General features: G+C 37.9%; 1 protein-coding gene across 13 annotated transcripts in view; it reads right to left on the bottom strand.

Annotated features, from left to right (window-relative positions):
* The window catches only part of Cd44 (CD44 molecule (IN blood group)), an 83,332-nt gene that overhangs the window by 5,527 nt on the left and 56,122 nt on the right, over nt 1-21,683 (bottom strand). For 3 of the 13 annotated variants that reach the window (XM_063227772.1, XM_013145947.3, XM_013145949.3), the window contains 10 exons: nt 21,004-21,117; nt 20,431-20,547; nt 17,703-17,831; nt 16,156-16,284; nt 12,763-12,861; nt 10,943-11,032; nt 9,803-10,009; nt 7,271-7,336; nt 3,774-3,842; nt 1,071-1,149 (listed from right to left, as the gene is read on the bottom strand). In XM_063227772.1, coding sequence (XP_063083842.1) covers nt 1,071-1,149; nt 3,774-3,842; nt 7,271-7,336; nt 9,803-10,009; nt 10,943-11,032; nt 12,763-12,861; nt 16,156-16,284; nt 17,703-17,831; nt 20,431-20,547; nt 21,004-21,117 — 1,099 coding nt within the window. The remainder of the gene's footprint in view (nt 1-1,070; nt 1,150-3,773; nt 3,843-7,270; nt 7,337-9,802; nt 10,010-10,942; nt 11,033-12,762; nt 12,862-16,155; nt 16,285-17,702; nt 17,832-20,430; nt 20,548-21,003; nt 21,118-21,683) is intronic. The other 10 variants (XM_013145948.3, XM_063227769.1, XM_063227768.1 and 7 more) reach the window with 7 other exon arrangements.

Here is a 21,683-nt window from a genome sequence, read left to right as displayed (position 1 = left end):
TTTGACTTTAATGTAGTGCTTTTATTAACTTTAGAAGCATAAAATGACATCATTTGATGTCTCCAGATAATTAGAAAAATTGCAAAGGCTGTGCATGTCATTGGAATCAGATGTCTATCGGTCTTTAAAGGCCAACAACAGAGTTTATAATTTTCTCCTGGTCTTTTCTCAAACTCAGGAGCATTAAGTGGATGTGATGCTGGTATTGATTCATGGTGCAATGCTGGGTTTAGGGCTGTAACAATGTGACAGAAAAATACTTGTGCCTGCCATACTGTGGACCCTTTCTCCTCTGTGATGCCCTTGGGTCATGCCTTCCTGCCTTGGAACCAGCCAACTCTGAACTAAAACCTCTACAAACTGTAAACTAAAATAAACTTCTCCTCCTTTTACTTTGGGAATTCAGTAGTCAGCAATGAGAAAAGTAACTAAGACACTTTGATTAAAAAAGGCCTTCATGGTTCCATAGTTCTCATTGTTCAGAAGGCCTTCCTAGGCTATAACCTAAATCTTTCCCACGTCAGCTTCCAGAAAATAGGACATAACACCATTATAAAAGCAAGCAACGAACAAAATGAGAAACCAATGTCTGCTTCAGGTACTGGTTGTGGATGGTTCCTTGGACCTCGAATGGGCTGATGGTAATAACCAGCAGTCCCCAAATCCTTACACATTTGCACATCATTAATACACTTAATAAATACTTGCTTAATACATCAGTGAATGAGTACATATTTTTATATATCTTTTGGTGAGATATTTTGGAACTTTTATCAGACAGAGTTTGCAATTTCACCTTGAAAAAATTAAATGTGAATAATCAATATGTTAAAGTAGGAGTCCAAATAATTACTGATGTTTCCTTTTGCTAAAGAATAGGACCACACACAAGAATTACTGGGATCTTGTTAAACCAGATCCAGGCTTATATCTGAGATTCTCCGTTTCTAACAAGCCCCAAGGTGCTGAAGCTGCCAGTTGCAGGAACCAAACTCTGAGCAGCAAGGATGTAAAGCCTCAGTTTACAAGACACCCTTCAAAGTTGCAGGCCCCAACGGGCAGCCTCTTACCTTCTCCGACTGTTGACAGCAATGCAAACGGCAAGAATCAAAGCCAGGGCCAAGAGAGATGCCAAGATGATGAGCCATTCTGGTGCGAGTGAACCAAAAGACATGTGTGAGCATTACAAATACACTTTTAAAGCCAAACATGCAACTAGAAAACTGATCTGGGCCAAACAAGAACCACAATCAGCACTGCAGAGAGACCTGACCAAAGGGTACAGCCAAAGGGCATCTCTTTCTAAAAGAGCAGTTTGTCTATAGGAGTTTGTGTCGCAGGTCTCTTGTACTAATTTTTTATCATCTGTCAGGATTTTCAAATCTTGCCTGGAGAAATAGGTTTCTGAACACATATAGAATGAAACTTGCTGAAACTTGTAGACGCTCTTGGCGCAATATTATTAAATAGGAGTAGAGGAAATTTATGCTTCCTTGAAAGAAACATTCCTTTCCTATATAAGAACATTTATCTTAGCTTTTACTCAGAAACAAAAATGGAGATGACATTCTAGTGGGTGGGACAAAGCAGGGAGGAAGGAAGGTAAATTTGCAAACACTCATTGAGGATCATTTGGGTTTTCAAAATTTTCATGTTTCTGATCCAGCAGTTACACCTCAGATAACATATAGGACCTCAAATTGGCTGAAAGATAGTCAGCACTGTATTATATATAGTAATAGAAGCTGGAAACAGCCTAATATCAAAAAGTAACAGATTTGCTAAATAAGTTAGGTTATATCCATTGTATCATGTATTACGAAAAGGAAAAATATTTAATATCATGGAAAGCTGTGTTCAACTAAGAAGGAATGTTGAACAAACATCAAGGATGGTACAATGACATTTTTGTACATAAATTATATAGAAAACTGGGAGGAAGAACATATATTAAAATGATAAAATGTAACCATGGTGCTTCTGGGTAGTGAGATAATAAGCAATTTATACTTTCATCCATTTGCTTGGTTGTGTTTTCTAAAATGTCCTTGATAATTATGTATTATTTGTGGGCTAATAAATATTTTGCACGTTTCAAATCAAGCTTAATAGGAGTGAAATATGACTTGGCAAGTTGAATCCATTCAGTTAGGTATGCACGCAATGAGTCAAGATTTGAGAAACAAGAAAGGTAAAAAGTCATTCATCGTCCACTTCTCTTTGCAAGTCTTGGTTTCCTCCCACTTCCACTTTTGGCTCATCCCAAGAATACCATTTCTGTTTTCCTTTCCCACAATCCTGGTCTGTAGCCCTGAGGTATCATACGTTCACTTGACTAGAGCCAGGAAGAACCCTGTGCCTGATTGTCATTGTGTTCCCTTGTCCTCTCCTCTCTGATTTCTCCATGTCCTCTGCCTTCAGATGTGCTTGGGCAAGCCAAAGTAAAGGTGCATGATGTACCTCATTGTTAGGGTTGACACATGTGTCAACTTGAGAAGTCTAGAAGCTTAACTAAGTAACTCAGCAGCTCTACATCCTGGGGTGTAGAGGACAAGCTGGTAGGCTCTACCATTGGTGTTCATTGTGCCAATTTGAGAAGGTCAAAAGTTTAACTAAGTGACTCGGCAGGGGACCGTGGTCCTTCCTTTGTAAACATCTTCAGCCTGTGCAAGAGGAGGACACAGAAGTGATGGGAGTGCTAAACCCACCAGTAGAGCCATAGCTTGCATACAACATAAGGGAGGAAAAAGAGGCTTATTCTCTCCCACCTTTTGCTCTTGTTCCTTTGCTGTCATCTGCAACCTTGAAGTGTTGTCCCTGTGCCACGCCACTCTGCCTTGGAGTCAATTGATTATGAACTGAAACCTCCAAGAACTGTGAGCTAAATAAACACTTTCTAACTTAATTTTGGGTGTCTGGTATTTTGTCCCACCAACAAGAGAAAAATAACCAAAACATCCATATTCTCTTCTCTCCCCAAGAATTGCTCAGTTTGGAGACTTCTTAGGAGAGGAAAACTAAAAGAGACATTTACAACGCTAGGAGATACTTTTCTTTTTGCAATCTTCCTTTACAGATATTCAATTTTGAACTGAAGCCAAATAAAGAGTTTGTACCAGATGGCTTAAAGATTGATGTCCAAGTTAGCCAGGTGATCCAGACCCCTTACGGTGTATTTTGTAACACTACTTTTTGAAAATTTTCTTCCAGCCTGATCAATGGACTGGCCTTTGGGAAAAAGTACGCTAGGAACCAGAATAATTATTTCACTTTCCCCAATCCAAATTGCTCTTGTATGTCCTCTCTGTCTGCAATGTAAAAAGAAGATTACATGCTTCTCTTTGGCCCTAGAAGTAAAGGGGAAACTGGGTTGGGAAAGGAGGGACCTGAGTATGACCTGGGGCCCTCGGGGTGATCACTCACTTGGGAAGGAAGCTTTGGTAACTAACAGGATGTGTCTGTGACAGGCCAGGAACAAGTAAAGGTAACCTAATCTAGCACATGTTACTAGCAAGATGTAGAGGTTTGCGTGTGAGTTCAGTTCGTCTACGGAACCCAGAGGATCCACACAAAAAAGTTCTACCTTTTCTTGATGAGAGGTTAGAGTATGTTCATGATCCTTCATCTTGCAAAGAGAAACAATTCAAGAATTGGGCAACTAGGAGGGTGGACACTTGATTAGGTCTCTCCTTCCTTCCTGGTTCCAGTTTCTGAGAAACTTGCTTTAACCATGTTTTATTTTTTTCCTTTTTTCTTCATAGTTTGAAACTCACCTGGAATTTGGGCTCTCCTTATAGGAGCAGAGGTTGTGTTTGCACCACCTTGAGTCCCACTTGCACGTCCTAAGGAGATAGAACAAAAAAAAATCTTCAGTCCAAGTTTGGAATGCACAACCAGGAGTTCCTTCCAGAGCAGAGTAGTGGGCCAGCCTCCAAGATCTACATCACCAAGAAACTATTTATAAATTCAAGCCACAGACATCTACAAAGTGTTGTGCAAAAGCTTATCACCCCGAAAGTTCAGTGCAATTAAAGGCTAAGGTTTAGATCTGTTGTATGTATGCAGGAACATGAAAATCCCAAGAGCAATGGTTTGTGCAGTGCTTAAGACTGGGCTCTCGAGATGGAAAGACCTAAGTCTGAGCCCTATCTCTACATCTTGCTAGTAACATGTGCTAGACACTAGGTTACCTTTGCCAAGTCTAGGTTTTCTCTCTTAGAATATGGAGATAGTAAAAGACTCAGCTTCACCAACATTTAAACATGGTAACTGAATGTAGTTGTTATTATCTTAGTTTAATGTAGGGGCCTTGCTACCCAAGTGTGGCCCTCTACCCTAGTAACAGAACCATGGCTTGGGAGTTTACTGGAAATGCAGAAATTCAGTTCTCACTCCAGGCCTGCTGAATCAGGACCTTCAGCTTCATGAGATTCCCTACGGGATTCAGATGTGCCAGAAAACATAAAGTGAGCCAACACATCACATCCACGATCGAGAAAAAAGCCAATATGAGCATTGAGAAATAAGGGTTATGGGTCAATGGCCTTCTCTGTCTCTGATAAATCACCTTATTAGACTCCTTGCTAATTTATTAGTGACTGTCTGAGTTTTGTTAGAAAAAGGAACATTTTTCTACTGTTAAATAACAAAATAAGGAAATGGAAAAAAAAAAAAAAACCACCAAACCCCAAGTTGGAAGGAAGCATTGTGAAGCAGATAATCTACATGTCAAAATCACAGGCAGCTTATCAAAATGAGGAAGGCATCAGGTATTAAAAGAATGGTCTCAGACATCTTGCTAAGAGACTTACCCAAAACTAAAAGCTTAATGGGTTTTGTTTTGTTTTCACATTTCTTCCACTAGCTAAGAGTAAAACTTGAAAATTTTCCACTAAATGAACTTTTTTCCCACAGCAAATGGGAACCTGTTGTAGAATCCTTAAGGCCAATGGGAGAAAAACCTAGCGAAGTTTGTTTGGCTAATTGGTAGGTGAAAACGTTGAACTTTGAACTCTACAGAGTGGACACTAAAATCTTGATGGTGAAGGTTACTTTGGGGTAGGCAGGCTCAACAATTTGAAGTTTGTGTTAAAATGCAAAATGGAACAAAACAAATTCTAACCAGATGGCTGGCTGTTTCAAAATATATCATCTCATTTTGACAGTGACCTTTTATTTCACAACCTCAAAGAACTCCAAAGCATTTTTTTTATCTACCTGTTTCCAGTGAGCTTGGCCATTGGAAGGTTTTCACCTGAGATACTGGCCATCTAAACTGTAGACCTTTGGTTTTGGAAACCACCTAAGAGGTACCATCATCTTTGCTGGGCTCTTTTTCTGACCCATTACAGTCTTTGATATTCAAAGATCATATCTCTTTATTTTGATTTTTTTAAAAAATGCTCCCAGCAAGGAAAGATCTGCGTGTGTGCACAACAAAATGAAACCTTCTGTTTGAACAATACACACCTGCACAGGAGCCAAACAAAAAGAGACAAAGCTCTGCCCACCTGATTCTCATTTCAAGCTAAAACCAAAGAGCACAGGTGAGAGACAGGAGGCCTCTCTCATGCCTCAGAGATCGGTCAATCCAGGCAGGGTAGAACCAACCAAGAGAGCAAGTTCTGTAAAACCAGGGATGGAGCACTCCAGTTGGGAGATGAGATCCAACCTGATACACGTGAACAGTGATCATTCAACTGACTTCAACTATGAGAAAGACAGTGGAAGACAGAGTTTCTCAAATTTTAACAGAAACACAAACCATCTGTGGGAAGGAACTTGGTTAAAATGCAGATCCTGATTCAGTGTGTACATTCTGGCAAGAGATCCTACATTTCCAACAAGCTCCTAAGTGAAGTCTCTTTTGCTAGCCCAAGGACCACACTCAGAGTAGCTGGGGTCTGTTGGCTTTAGAAAACATGGCTTTTAATAATAGCTTCCTACTGTCTGTCTCCCACGTACTTTTCCATTCTTGATGCTTTGTGCTCCTCACAAACATTCTAGGAGATAACTGAAGCAGATGATCTCACCTTCCCTTTCTTTATAAGGAAACTGAGGCTGGAACATTAAGCATCCTACCCAAGGGCACCTGGGAGCCTCACACTTCTTCCCAAATTCAGAAACATGGCTGATAAACCCCACCTTCCAGGGTAGTAACATAAAAGGTTATTATTGCAGCCATCATGTAAATATTTTTTAGATTTGCTTTCAACCTGGAGGCAACCCTTACCCCAATTTGGTCATGCAGGGAAAGATGATAACTTAGATGGATATGAGTCCTCTGGCTTTGTGATGCTTGGGAGACCACAGTATGTGGGAATAGCAGAATGGCTCGGTGGCCCCAGTAGTAGAGGTCAAAAGTAAACTTACTTCACGTCAGACTTTGCTGTCTGAAGTAACGTTTTTTAGGGGGTGTGATCTCAGTCACAGCAAACAAGAATATATTTCATAATGTATGCCTGGCAGTAATTACAATCACTACAGAATACTTTCTCTAGCAATGGAGTGCTTACAAGAGGCAACAGGAGACACCTGGGAATAAAATCTGGCTCTGCCACTCATGTCAACTTGGTCAAGTATGTACATCACAGGATCTCTAGGATAATCAAGTTAGTTGTCAGATTATTCTTATGCTACAGATCAGTTTAATATGGTCCAATCTAATGCATTTAAAATATTTTGAACCACAATACTTACAGGCACATAGTAAATTCTTAAATGCTACTTACTGTACTATGTGCCAGAGATTATGCTAAGGGCTTTACATGTGTTCTATCAGTGAGTCTTTGGAACAATACCCTCTGACAACTACTGTCCCAACTTTGTTAAGATATTGAATCTCAGGCTCTTTAAGCATCTTGTTTGTTTAATATGTAGAGGAACTGAGATCAAACACGAGCTATTGTTATTTTAAAACCCCTGCTGTTAGTCACTCTGGCACAGGGTAATGTTAAACTGGGACCCTACCAGATTCTTCCTGATCTATTCAGATGAAAGATGTTTCTCCAGAGCAGTAGTCACCAACATCCCAGAAGTGTCAGTATTATTAGTGAATTTATTAGAAATACAAATGCTTGGGCTCTTCCCCCATGCTACTGATTCAAAAACTTTTCAGGGTGGGGCAAGAAATTTGATGTAGTAAATCCTCTCTGTGATTGTAATGCCTGCTAAGAGAGTATGAACCCTTTCTCTAGGGCCATTGTTGCATACTTTAGTAGTAATCATCAACCATTATAGCAGTAAATGACTAAAGCAATTTCAAGCTCACCATGAGATGCAGAATCACTAGTGGTATGGGAGCCTCTGTTGGGGTCCACAGATGAATCTTGATCTCCTGTAAAATCCAATGAAAGGAAGTTAGTTTTGGGTCCCCACTCACATCACCATCTGCAGCATTTCCTTGTGTTGTATTTTCCCAAGTCCACTGTGAAGTTTAGTCTTTTAAAAGTAACCAAAAATGGTGTCAAAAGAGTCTTGAACTGGGTTGGTAGCATTAGTCACTCACCACTCCATGTTAAGCCCACTGATGAGTGGGCTACAGATTTAATCAAAATTAAGGGATCAGAAGCAACATTGGCCATTTAAAGCCACACCACAGAAAGTGTGGTTTTGGTAGAAATTCAAAAAGTGTGGCAAATAACAATCTGACTAAAGAACTATAATGCCTTCACAGGTCTGAGGTCAGAACTCAGCAACTTGGGTGTTAAGTAAAGGCTATAAGAATTAGACTGAGGCATGTGATCCCTGGAAACGTGTGTTCTCTGGCTCAGAGGATGAGAGTTTTAAGGATATTTCTCTGAGGCAGGAAAATGGACTGTATTTAGGCAATCCTCAGTTTCAACAATGTAAAGATTAAAAAAGAATATTCAATGACTTATTTAAAATAAAAGACATGCTAAGAGGATAACATGTAGATAATGTGTTCCTGGTTATTAGAATAAGTCCCAAATAACATTTTTCAAAAGTTAAGCCACATGTTGAACACCAATAGTTAATATAATCTCAAATATCCATTATTGGAAGGCTTTAGATAGAGACAAACTCATGAGTTGATAAAATTTAAATCCACAATTAAAATCTTAGATTGGACAAATGCAAATTCCCTGGCTCCTCCTCAGTCCTCCCCCTTCAACAATTTTTAAATTGTATATGGGAATCATGAAACACACATATATACCCAGTTCAACAGTTTCACAAGTTGGATATAGTTATTGATTATGAAGATGCCTATAAAGAACATGTAGAAACCTGATCATCACCATTTCCTTGATTAGGAAAGATGGAGATGGGTCACTTGTAATCACTCTCCTGATTATATTAAAGACATAGATTGCTTTGTTCCTGGGTTAGAATAACAGAAAATAGCATCAACTGAAATGCCACACCAATACTACCATGATCAAGATCACCATTCCCATCACCAAAACCATCACCAACATTTGTCACCATGATCACAAATGCTTTAGTTCTTCATAGTAAGCATAAAGATTGAAAATAAAAGGTACAGGCAGAAATACACATATAGGAGTGTTTCAGAAGAGAATCAAAGAAGAGAAAGGGAAGTGTTACTAGTTATTGAATTCATGGAGAACCACAAAAAATTCATCTATATCATGACCTTTCATATGCAGATATAAAATAAATACAAATTTGGTAGAAAGAATTTTGTTTGCTAACAATCAGGCTAAGCCTTCTGGGATTATTAAAATTGACATTTAAAATTTAAATCCATTAGTTTGTACAATAAGGTCTCATTTTGCCAAGAGAAACTAAGCTAAACTCTTTCACTCTTGCAACAGAAAACTGACATGGTACTTAGAGTTTTAAATAAGGGAGAGCAGGATAATGCTACACAAGACTCTTAAAGAATATAAGGGGGCTTTGTCTTCCAATATTTCTGGGATCAGTATTTTTTAAACTATTTTCCTTGAAGCCCTAAGGTGGGAAGACCAAAGGAACAATGCCAAGCATTTATGTGGCATCCTGGATTTTCTTGTCCTGCCCTAGAACACTGCAATTGCTCTCTGGTTTACCTATAGGATTCTCATATGGTATCTTTTTTCTTTATGGAGAGGAGGATCTCTACTATAAACATGATATGTGTTAACAACTTGAATAACTGGTTCTAAGAGGAAAGAATTTGTTTTTAGTTTCTTAGCCAGGTCCGCTTTTCTCAGGATCAGTTTCTGAATGCAAATGGACAGGGTAGAGAGGGCTCCTTACTTGAAGAGTCTTATTCTGGGTCCCTGTCAAACCTCATGAAAGAAATCATGTCATTACCATCATTGTTAATAGTGCATTAAAATGTGAAGCCTTAAACTAGAAGAGATTTATCCACCAACCCATCACCAGAAGTAAAATTGATCAATCCATCACCAAAAGAAAACAAAAGGTTCACAACAAAGATTCTTATTTTGAGTGAAATCTTACTAAATAAGTAGCATTTAGTAATTGACTCAAGTGAAATTGCTAACATTCTATCATTTTGATTCACAAGAATATTACTTTCATATGCTTCTCCTTGATACATCACAGGATAAGGAATAAAAAAAGAAAGAAATTCTACCATAACCACCAAGTCACAAAAATAAATGGGAAATATATTAACAAATGGGAGCATTATTTTGCCTTAAATAATTCCAAATTTCCTGTCACTAGAATTGATGACAAGTGATGAAAGCCATTCCCATGTCACAGAGAAGCCTAATTATAGACTATATAGAAAATGTCTCTGTAACAGAAGAGTGTATGTTGTTTCTCTCTCTAGAGAAAGTAAGCCAGATACAGATGGGTAAATTACCTGGTAAGTGGTGATCAACATCATAGTTATGCTCTCCAACAACAGTAACTTCAGTTTCTCCAAAGGCCCCAGTACTAGCTGGGGTCACTGGGATGAGGGTCCTGTTTTCCTTTGTGTCTGGGTAATGAGGGGTATAACCTTCCAGTGAAGTAGTTGAGTCTTCAGAAAGATTTCCATCTCTTCTACCCTCTATGGCAGGATGTCTATCTGTGTGGAGGTGGAATCAGTGATAAACCCACATCTGTAGTATCACGACCCACCATGTACCTGTCTTCAGAATATGTATTTGCTGCAAAACCTTTCCAGTAGTTACCCAAAAGCAAAAGCAAAAGCAAAAGACAGAGAAGTTCAACAGTTGAGATTACTGAACAAAATCAGTGTTTCCCAATAGACACCACCTGGACATTGCTCAACAGAAGAGATTTTGGTGACCCTAATTACCCAGAAGAAGCATTTTTATAACATTTGCCTGAACTACGAAGGTAAGACACATGCCACAAAAGAGACCTGGAAGGCAACTCAGGTACTTCATAATCATGAGCTCTTTCTCAATTGGATTCATCTTTGACAAAGTGGAGGAAACATATCATTGACTTGAAAGGTAAAATTATGCTACCCACAACTAGAATAGCAAAATGAATAATTTTTAAACACTTGAGATTGCTAACTTAATTATTCTTTCGTATGCCAGATGGGCACTGATTCTTAATGACCAATATGTGGTCTTATGGTCCAGAGCACTGATTCTTAATGACTAGTAATGTGGTCTTACGGTCCAGAGGAAAAATGGCAAATAAATATCATTAACAGAAATAATACAGAACTATATAATCAGAACTTTAGACCAATTGTAAGTCTTATAGAAGCAATGTGTGATTTTTTGACCAAATCACTAACTAGAATGTTTAGGAAATCTGAATTCTAAGACCAAGCAATACAGTTTATGTTTAATGTACAATGACATCTATGAGGACTACAAAGCAGAAAAATCAGAGACCACCACCAGATGCACCTTTTGATAAAAAGAAACAGTATCAACCACAGCCAATACATGCACCTCCACCAAAGACACTACAAGAGCACCCATAAGATACTGATTTTTATCAACAGCTGAAGCCAACTGTGTTCTATAATCCTTACTGCCAGATGTCAGAGTAGAAGTTGTTGGCTGCTCTTTATCTTCTTCCAGTTCTCCATGTGATGTAGAGAAGCTCTGAGAATCACTCTGCTCTGTTTCAATGAGGGATGAAGCCAGTGTTAATTTGGAACCACAATACAGGTCCTCTGTTATCTGGTAATAGAGAGGATCTGCCTAGACTGTGCGAGAGGGATAGGTGCTTAGGGAGACAGAGGTGTGTTCACAACATTACCCTTTGATTAAAAAAAACACACAGAATTCTATTTTGATGCCCTTTATCTCACAGTATAGACAATAAAGGTAAGATTGCAAGGTGAAGCCTGAGCCCAAATTTTCCCCACCCTGGATCATCTCCCTTGATAGCACTGCTCCCAGGCACTCAAGAAAACCAGAGAATGCAGAGGTGTGGAAAAGGAATATTTAAAATTCCTTGTAGACAATGCTCCTGTCAACAATCAGGAACATCTAACAATGGGTCAAGAAGCATAACTGACTATACAGAAAGCAGCAGTACATAGTATACCTACAAAAGAGAAAGAAGCCCATGCAAGATTGTCTGCTCGAGGAACTAAAATCAAATTTGCATGAGAAAATTTATAACTCCCTCCTAAAGATTATCAAATTAAAGGAGCAATTTTACTGTATAATTAGGCTTTTTATCTCATTGGTGCATAGGAATTCTCATCACTGCACCAAGGAAATGCTTGCCTGAGCAAAAACAGGGGCTCAGTGACTTGTGTCCATTTGAGGTTGAACTACTACCCCAATGTGAAATCACTTTAATTGTTTTAAGCCATCTCCTTGTAAGAATGTTACTGAGCTCCAAGTTCCAGGTTCCAGCATTCCATAAAGCACAATTATAAGCCATATCCACCAGCAAATGAATTATCATAACCAGGATTCAGACATTCACCAGATCCCAAACCCAACATCTGAACAAAAGCGTAAAGTAACATAAAATGGAAATACATATCCTTCATTAGCAGAGGCCACTCACAGGCTTATCTGCAGCTCTTCTAAAGCTTAATGTTGTACTGAGTTACATGGCTGACAACCATGCTTGCTGATTTTTTTCCCTTGCCTACAAGGCTCATATAAAGGGCTCTGCCCGTTATTTGCACCATGCAATGAAATAAGACCTTCTTAATTCTGAATTTCTTTCATATTCTGCCAAGAAATTATGAATGACTTTAAATGATATAGATTATCACTGAACATATGATAGAAATTAAGGATAATAGAAATTAACATCCCTTCCACATTTAGTGATAAAAATATCAGCAAATATTTCTTTCTTATTCTAAGAAACATGCACCTTTGTCAATTTTCAATGATATTCTTTGCCTCCTTCTTTTTGGGCTAATATGATTTCCATACTTTATGATTATCTGGCCCCCAAATGCCCTTTCACAACCAGGAAAGTAATCTTTCTTCTGACTTGATTGCAGGAAAGATGAGAATAAAAAAGAGATGATCAGTTAAAACACAAAAAAGTCCACTGTCTTAAATGTGGTCTTTTGTATCACTGACATGACCACTGAGAAAAGGAAAATCAAGTTGAATGAAGTTCTACATCTTTTTTATTTATTTATTTTTAACAAAGTTATTGACTCTGGAGGTACCAAGAATGAAGGTAAAATCAGATTTAAAGAACCTCACAAGAAATACAGACTAAGAAGACAGTTTAACACCCGGGGTGGAACTGAGCCACATAGCGAAACATGCACCATTCCATCACCAAGTTGGCCACCATCTTGGCCAAATGAGCAAGAGTTGAAGCAGGAAAACAGGTTGACAAAGGACTGAGAGTCATTATCCTTACGAGTTGTCACTGAATGAGGCCTTGTCCTGTTCAAATCTTCCACCAAATCTGTGTTTGGAACTGCAGTAGGCTGAATCGTACTATGACTGGTGTCCATATCTGAAGGAATTAAATCATTGTTATTGCTTTATTTCCTAAGCCACCACTGAGGGCCACTTATGTTCTTTAGTGAAGCTATTTTTATATTTAAACACGGTAAGAGGGAAGAAAATACACACAGATTAATGTCTTTAGAATTGGAATAAAGTATTATTTCCTCAAAAAAAACTGTCAAAAGAAGTAGCTGACTCTCACTTAAGGGCTGAATTATAGGAAAGCTATAATTTTGTTTGCTTTTACTGGGTCTAAAAGTACCGCATATACGGTGAGACCTCTAAACCTTGCACAGAAAGGAACATAACCCCTGTGTGATTCTGCCCCACTCCATTCACATAGCCTTTCTTAGTGATTCACACAATCTGACACATGGAGAAAAGACAAAGTCTGCTGCTCAGACATCATTTTGTGACTTCCTGCTTACTGGGTACTATAACTTTTAAAATAGCCTTCTGCTTTCATTTAGTCTTTTTTTTTTTCCTACATAAAGGGAGCATGCAGATAAAGACATAAAATCATCACACTGTGTTATCTAGGCAGAGGCCGCAGGAAGTACACAGGTGCAAGAAATGAGAAGCCCTAGGTATCACTCAATCATTTTCCCCCTAATACAAGTATGAAATGATTTTGGAATTTACTGTGCACCAAATATGGAATGGTGCAGAAATTGTACTGAGGTATTTCTAAGTGCTATTTCTAATGGTCATCTATTCTGCTGAAATAACAAGTCCTCAGTGAGACAAAGGCCAAAAATCTCATAAACATCATCGATATTGCTGGCTTTCCAATTTAGTCAGTCCACTCACACTACTTCCGCTGGGGAGATTTAATCAGTTCCAAATAACTCCAAAGAAAAGCACCAGAATATTGGGTACCCACATCTGCACTGCAGTCTTTTTGAGCAAAAGAAAAGACAATCAAAATCTCTGTAGGACAAAAATGAGTGGCTGAGTCTGCTCTCCTGGATATCATAAAATAGGAAAGCTTCACTAATCCAAATCAAAATTTCCAATGGAAAATCTTCCAGAGAAATCCCTGTCTGTTGATGGGCTCCAGTCACTTTGGTTTATTATCATGGGTAGACTGTATCAAGAGACATCACACCTCATTAGGGTGGAAGCCAATTGTTTTATCCCGGACATGTTTATTCATGTAGTAGAATTTTTGCCTCACTATGGTAATTTAATATTTACTCTGAGGATCTTTAATTGGCTTGCCACTCCACCATGGATGTCATCAGAATCTACAGAATCCATTTGCACAAACATGGGCACTGAGTCTCCACGTGGCACTTTATTAACTCAACATAGTAGCCTCATTCAGACTTCTCTTCATTTATGACAAATGGGCCACTCACTCTGACATATCCATATCTTGGTTTTTTGTCCTGTATGGCCCTCCTTACTTGAGTCTCCATCGCTCACTCTGACATATCCGTATCTTGGCTTTTTGTCCTATATGGCCCTCTTTACTTGAGACTCCTTCATAGAAAATTACCAGGTTTGTTTCATTTTTCAAAAATCAGATCCCATCCATCTTTCTCTAATGCTCTCTAGGAAGTATGGGCTCCTCTGAATTTCTTTAGTGTTTATTGCTGACCACATTCATTTCACGTGTATTACTTACCATCTCACGTTATTAGATCTATTTTGCTTCTAATTCTTTTTTACAAGCTAAATGTTAAAGTTCTTAAGAGAAATGATCCTGAATTATAAATCCTTTTGTTTTCATAATGCTTTACATATTAGCAAGCATTTAATGCTGATTTTACTTCCAGGGATATCTAGATTACTAATATTTGGGCAAGAAATGCAGCGTTCTAAAGAAATGAAAATATTTCAGAAGTTGTTGGATTCATTTGAGAGATAACTTTATACTTATTTAGCACTGATAGACGTATTCATTATGTTTAGAAGTCATTTTAATACAGTTTATGTGATACATGTGTTTGGAAATTTATATTAAGATAATGTATTTTAAATGCGTGACTGTAAATTCACACCCCACTTTGGTAATTTTAATTTGTCTCTCTTTTGGAATGTTACATTTCAGTGATCAGGGCAGTTTGTTTATAAAGAATAACAAACCTTGAGTTAACTGTATTCATGCGTATAGTAAGATATAAAGATTCCTCTATTTATTTGATATTGATACAAAAGAGACACCACATGCTATCAATTCTTGAATATTTTCTTAGGTAAGCTGTGACCTGTCACAATAAAGAAAAATTCTTTTTGAGTATAAAAATTGGTCAAAAAATTTCACAATTTTCCACCTTTGCAGAGCATCACGAGTGTCTTTCTCTTTTAGAAATTCGCATGAAAAAATATAGAAGAAAAAATATTTAAGAAAAAATAATTTTATCTCTTATAAAAATTGTCCACCCACTAAATTTAAAAGCATTCATTGAGGGCCAATAGTAAACTACAGGGTACTATGTTATCTCCAAATATGGCCAAGAATAAGTAATCAAGTTTTCCAGGCCTTTTAGCTATTTGGTTAGAATAACTAGTCACCAATTTTTTAACCTCTCACATTCTGTACAATTATCTTTGAGTCTGTAGTAAAAATAGTCACCAAATCTATCACTATATTTAAAAACCTTGCACAAAGAAGTAAATAGAAATCTTAAGAATACCCCTCCTTAAGGAAAATGACTTCTACTATTAGCAATGTAGGAATAAATATTCTTTAAGCTTCTCATGAAATTCTTCACTTTCAGCCCAGGATTTCATATTCAGTTGCATACCACTCTGTTACAGGTTGTATCTAGATGTCCCCTCAAAGCCTTAGGTGGGACTTTTTGGAACTGGTTCTAGGGAATGTGATACTAAGATTAAGAATGTGTGGTACGAAATTAGTCCACTGATTGGAACCGGTATAGTTCTGGGTGTGGGTAATGGAAAGATCCACCCTGGGTGTGAGTGGTACCACCCTAACACCTTACAGTCTGGATGGGATAAAAGAAAAAGGGAGACTTGCTGCCTGCTGCCTTTTGCCGGCCATACCATGGACAGTGCACCTCTGCCATGCTGCTTCCCTTGGAACCAGCTGACTATGGACTGAAACCTCCACAAACGTTGAGCTAAATAAACCCTTCCTCTTTCATGGTATTTTGTTGTAGAAATGAGAAAAGTAACTAAGATACATTCCTATGGGAAAAAAAGTAACTTTTGAAGAAACTTCAGAAGAAACTTTAGGAAAGGAGCCTGGTCTAAAACTAAGGGCATATTTATAGGATAAAAAACCAGTGGATATTAAAAGCATAATGCATAAAAATACTTAAGAGGGTATTACCCATCGTTTTTTCTGTTTGTTGACCTCTTCTCATTGGATGTGAGACTGGATCGAAGAACTCAGTCCAGGAACTATCCTCTTGACTTTGTGTTGTCATTCTTTGACTTGGATGGCTGTCGTGGGCTGAGACTGTTGTGACCATGCAGTTCAAACATTTGTCAAAGTGTTAATTTGCATTTGACTAGGAATCCAATGATATTTTTTGTTCTTTGAACAAAGCAATAAAACTATCTTCCTGATATGGAGAGCAAAGAAATTTCGTAAATGCAGAATGTTTTAGGAGGTTTGGTTCATTCATGCTAATTTTCTTAGCAATCAGCATATGAACTCGAGGACGCAAAACATTTAGTTTCTGCGGTGAACAGATGATGAATGATAGGCATCAAAGAAAGATGAAGAAGTAGTTCTTGATCCATGCTGCCACAGTCCCTAATGGAGGAGGCACAAGCACCCAGCTGCATGATGTCACCATAAGACAATCACATCCCAGTAAAATGCACAAGGATCTAGAGAAAGATTCAAGCAATACCTTCTCCAGTCATAAACAGAAAAGCAAATGCCATTCATCACAAACAATGAATGAAATCTGTTAGGAGCATTACCTTCTAACAATGAGATTTATAGCATAAGAATGTAGCCCTTGTCCTTTGCTTCACTGTATGCCAGTGGAGAAGTAGAGATAGAAAAATTACAGTACTATCACCTCGCTACAGCCACACCAGACAGTCATTCACTAACTCTATTGCTTTACCAGCAATTCATTCAGAAGCTGCCATGCACTGGAAAGATATTATGCACTATGTTCTATAATGCAAAAAGAAGCATGGGATAGTTCCCACTAACACCAAGTAAGAATGTGAGATCCACATTCTTTACTACTAGGACAGATCTCAATGCTTAAATCACACAGACAAAAGAATCATGCATGGGAGCTTGCAGAGCTAGGTGATTGGCACCACTTAGAGACGATGATGAGACTTAAATCCCATTACTACAATCCCACAATTCAACACAAGAAAAGTCAACTTATTTGTAAATCTGAGAAAAAAACATTGTGTACTCAAGGAGAAATTACCAAACAGATACAAACAAAAGGCCAAAAGACATCAGACAAGTGTCAATTTTCTCATCATGCCTGCATCCACTTCTTTAAACACTAAGATTGTGACAAAATTCTTTCTCACACGACTAGTTTGTCCCACAACCATATTGCAAAGGCGGACACACATTAGATAGTGGATTCCTTTACAAAACAGAAAGGTGTATTTTATAAGATCAGGGCTTCTGTTACAATCTCAGGAGGGGATGCCCAAAACTAGATATAGAAGCAACCATAATAGTCCTTATGTATGTTTATATTCATTTCTGTTCAGGTAAGTTGTTAGGACCATTTAAGATTTGGCTTTGTGTTCACTGCAACATGGTTTACTAACAAGCCTACAGCTATGACAATTCTTTCAGTGTTCTTTTGTTCAGTGTTCTCAATGCCCCACATTTAACTCAAAAGGAAGTTTCCACCCACATTTGTCTAAGAAACCATCCATTACCAGTTGTCCCTGCTGTTGAACCAGAGTCTTCTCTTGGAGTTTGGGGATATTCCCCATGCCATCCATCCTCAGACCACTGTTCTTTCTGGGTAGCTGTTTCTTCCGCTGTGCTACTGGGAGCTGCCCAGGCTGTGAGAATAATGTCAATTGTGAGCCACAATTATCCAATTTCCCCACAGCTACTCTTACTTTTCTATTTTATGACATGTGGGGAGAGAAGGGAGAAAATAAATATAGCCCAGAGATAGGTCACTGATATTACAAAAGAGTTATTAGTAATTAAATGGTCTGATCCTTTAATTTTTTAGATGAGAAATTTTGAGGCCAAAGATTTTGATTTTCTCATACTCAAGTCTACAGATTGAACAAAAAGTTAGGAATAGACCATAACCTACGAATTCCCAATATTATTCTTATTTTACTGTAGTCTAGAGCCTCACATATCCTTTCAGAGAAAACTGTGTTCAAATGGTCTCTTTACTCCAGATATTCTGGAGGAGGAAATACATTTCTCAGCAATTTATGGCAATATCGGCAGAGTAGAACTTCTCAAATGGGTCACATAATATATAATCACAAACACTTGAAGTGTACCAGTCATTTATTTGTGCAGCATAAAAGCTTTTGTGGTGACTGAGATGTTACTACACTGATGATTCATTGTATGGTTATGTCTATGTGACATGAAATCACAAAAATTACTTCTTAACCAAATGAATACAGTGGCTATTCTAGCCAGTTTGGGGCAATATTTAAACAAAAGCAATATGAGACAGGCTTAAACTTTCACCCACCTTCTTCAAAAGAACAAAGTAAATTGAGTAAAATTTTGTCAGGGTGCTCTCAGGAAAAGTCACAAAGCTACTGACATTTTCATTGATAGCAACTAGCAGAATTTCTAGTTTATCTAGAAAATGAATGCCCTGTCATACTTTCATTAAAGTATAACGAAATTACTTTATGTGGCTTATAACACTGGTTGTATTTCATTATCCTAGGAAATGATACATGTGATTTGATAGCAACCAATATATTTTTTAAAAAATAAAGCTTATTCTCCAGAATTTTGCCTTTGCATTGGCTAAACGAAACCTGGAGTTAACTGGTTATCAAAGGGGAGAAAAATGTCAGAATTTTAAATTTGACTTCCTATGGACTATGATGTTAGAAAAACCACAAATGTAATCATAGAAAAGGAAAAATTGACTCAAAATAGACTGCCATAGTAATCAAAGCTTAAGGAAAAAAGAAGCAAATACGTAGGTACCTGTGTAAGCACACACACATAATTCTACACTCTTCTAAGGACAACTTTTATAAACACATGATTCTTTCAGTACCCAGGAATTCTCTGTGTTTTCAGTATAAGTAGGAATGGGTTTGCAGAATATAAGATTTCCATTACAGAATCTGAAAACTGACTCTCTTTTAGAAGTTGGAATGTCCACTCGGTAAAGGCCAGAAGTCACTTGCCAGAAATCCTTTAAAGTTTTGCAGGAAATATTATTGCCTTCCCTTTGTCAAGTTCTGTTATATATGGTGTCTCAACTGTCCTCTATTAGTGATGTCCCCACACTACCTCCTTTTGACATTAGGTTCATAATTCCAAGCCTTCTGCTTAGGTAAAGGCTTGTTGAGAATAATTTCTGAGACACACAGAACTCAAAGATGACTGTACTGAATCTGATCACACGTACATTTCTGCTTCTTCTCTATTCTTTTTCATTGTTAACTTAGCGTATAATCCTTATGTGTGTACCAAATCTACTGAAGTAAACAGTGAGATGTAAGATCTGTTGGACATGATCAGTGCAATGCTTGGGATTTACAAACTTATGTCTTTCTTACAGTTGTCTGAATATACCCCTCAAACCAGAAATTCCAAACTCCTTTGGCTTCTAAGTAGTTGTTTCTTACACTTCCTTTTTAGGAGCATTTAAGGTTATAAGAGTGGCAGTGAACTACAGTTTTTAAAATGCTATAAGCTATTTTGCAAATAAAAGCTTACTTTATTCCCAGAAAGATAGGCATGTCTCTGTGGTGCATATCTGAAAGAAGAATATATTTCTGGGTTTTATTTTTTGGTCATACTTCTCACTACTCAAGTTCAATGGTGAGATTTGAGATTGTTTTAGAAAGTGAGATTTTTGTACATAAGTAGAGGTTAACAATAATATCAAAGCTTTCCTCAAATTATCCTGGGTTAGAAATCAGAAAAAATTTACCTGTAGAATTCAAATTTAGACCACATTAGTTACTGACTGCTCCAAGAGTACAGTGGATGAAATGCTACAATAGAGTGAGGAAAAGAAGGTGAAAAAGAAACTGGATTTCTCACAGATCTTGACAGAAGCTACAGATTCCAAACATCCTTCCACTTAATAAGATTTATTTCCTTCCATATCACTCACCCAAGTGCCCAAAGGGCACATTCTCCTCAGTACATTTCCATAAGCACACACACAAATCTCCCAAAAGATCCTCTATGCCTTTGGAACACAAAAACTGTAACTCAGATCTACTGGCCTTTTGGGTAACATGACAAGTTAATATCTGTCTTCCAGTTTCTAAAAAATTGTGTGCCAATTTGGCTTCTCAAGCTCTTCAGATTAATGAAATTACTGTGGGGAGATAGAAGATGTGTCCAGTGTCTAAACAATGTCTCCCCTTATCCCTGGAATACCTTTACTAACTCATGTAAATGACTGCTGACTGTCATCCTTCTTACTTGTGCTTGGAGGGTGTGGGGTCTCCTCTTTATCCGGATGCTCATGGTGAATGAGAGGAGGCTGTGCATCCTGGGTCCAGCTTTCTTCATAAACACTGGTGCCATTTCTGTCTACATCTGTTGTGATGATGGTTAAATACACTGTGACTTTCATCAACCAACTTTTAATGATTCTCTTCTTCCATGAAAGTATATACCATGTCTAAACGCTATCTCTGAGCATCTACTCTGAATAAATTTGAGTGATTTTATTAAAATGTCCCAAAAGAAAATAAACAGGCATGAAATTTCTCCATGACCACTTATTATTCCACCCTTGACATTTTGCCAGAGACACCATAAACCATTCTGATGCATTCATTTTTATAACAAAGCAACATATAATAGCTTGTGCCTAGATGTTATGATTGATTAAGTGATTCCTATGTAAAATTGAATCTCTCCATGAAAAGTTCACTAAGAATTTGTGATGAGATAAAATAAATTTCCCACTGCATCCTGATGACTGACCTTTGCAGCATCATAGGCTTTGAAGGAAAAATATTCTTTAATTGAATGCACATAAGTCATTACCAGTCATCCTTGTGGTTGTCTGGAGCAGTACTTCTGTGCTGGAATGGCTTGGCTTCCATTGGTTCCAATCCTGGTACTGTTTTGTGTGGTCAGAAACTCGTGGAGTGGTTGAAACTGTGATAATGACCATTGAAGCAATTAGGAAAATGTTATATTTTGAGCCTTCTCCACTTGTTTTGCACAATTCTCCTTCTGTGGTCTGTATGACTCATCTATACGACGCTGTTGTATAGATGGTTGCGTGGAAGTGAAGAGAAAGCAGAGCGTGCCTTCAGCTTGGTTCAGCCACTTGTTTAAGCATACCAATGTCCTTCACAAGTTCAGATCATGACATCTTCTGGGAAAAGCAGTCGAAGAAGTTGGGGCAGCAAGAATAGCAGCTTTGGAAACCATAGCCCTCCACCAAGGATAACAAAAGACATCAGCGTTTTGTCCATCCATGCAGACTACAGTGGCTCTCTGCACTGGAAAGCCCAAGGAATCTGAACCACTAGCAAGAACTCTAGCTGCAGATCCTTAGGCTAAAGAGGTTAATAACTGAATTCATATGATTATTCAATGAATAACCACTATTCATTAGTTTGTTTTTTGTTTTTTTTATCGGTACCAAGGATCGAACTCACGACTGCCTGCTTGCAAGGCAGGCGCTTATGGCGCTGAGCTAAATCTCCAGCCCCCAC

The sequence above is a fragment of the Cavia porcellus genome, unplaced genomic scaffold, assembly GCF_034190915.1.
Source record: "Cavia porcellus strain 051 isolate PalLab524CR breed Dunkin Hartley unplaced genomic scaffold, mCavPor4.1 scaffold_17, whole genome shotgun sequence".
Taxonomy (NCBI): Eukaryota; Metazoa; Chordata; class Mammalia; order Rodentia; family Caviidae; genus Cavia; species Cavia porcellus.
This window is presented reverse-complemented; position numbering and strand designations above follow the sequence as displayed.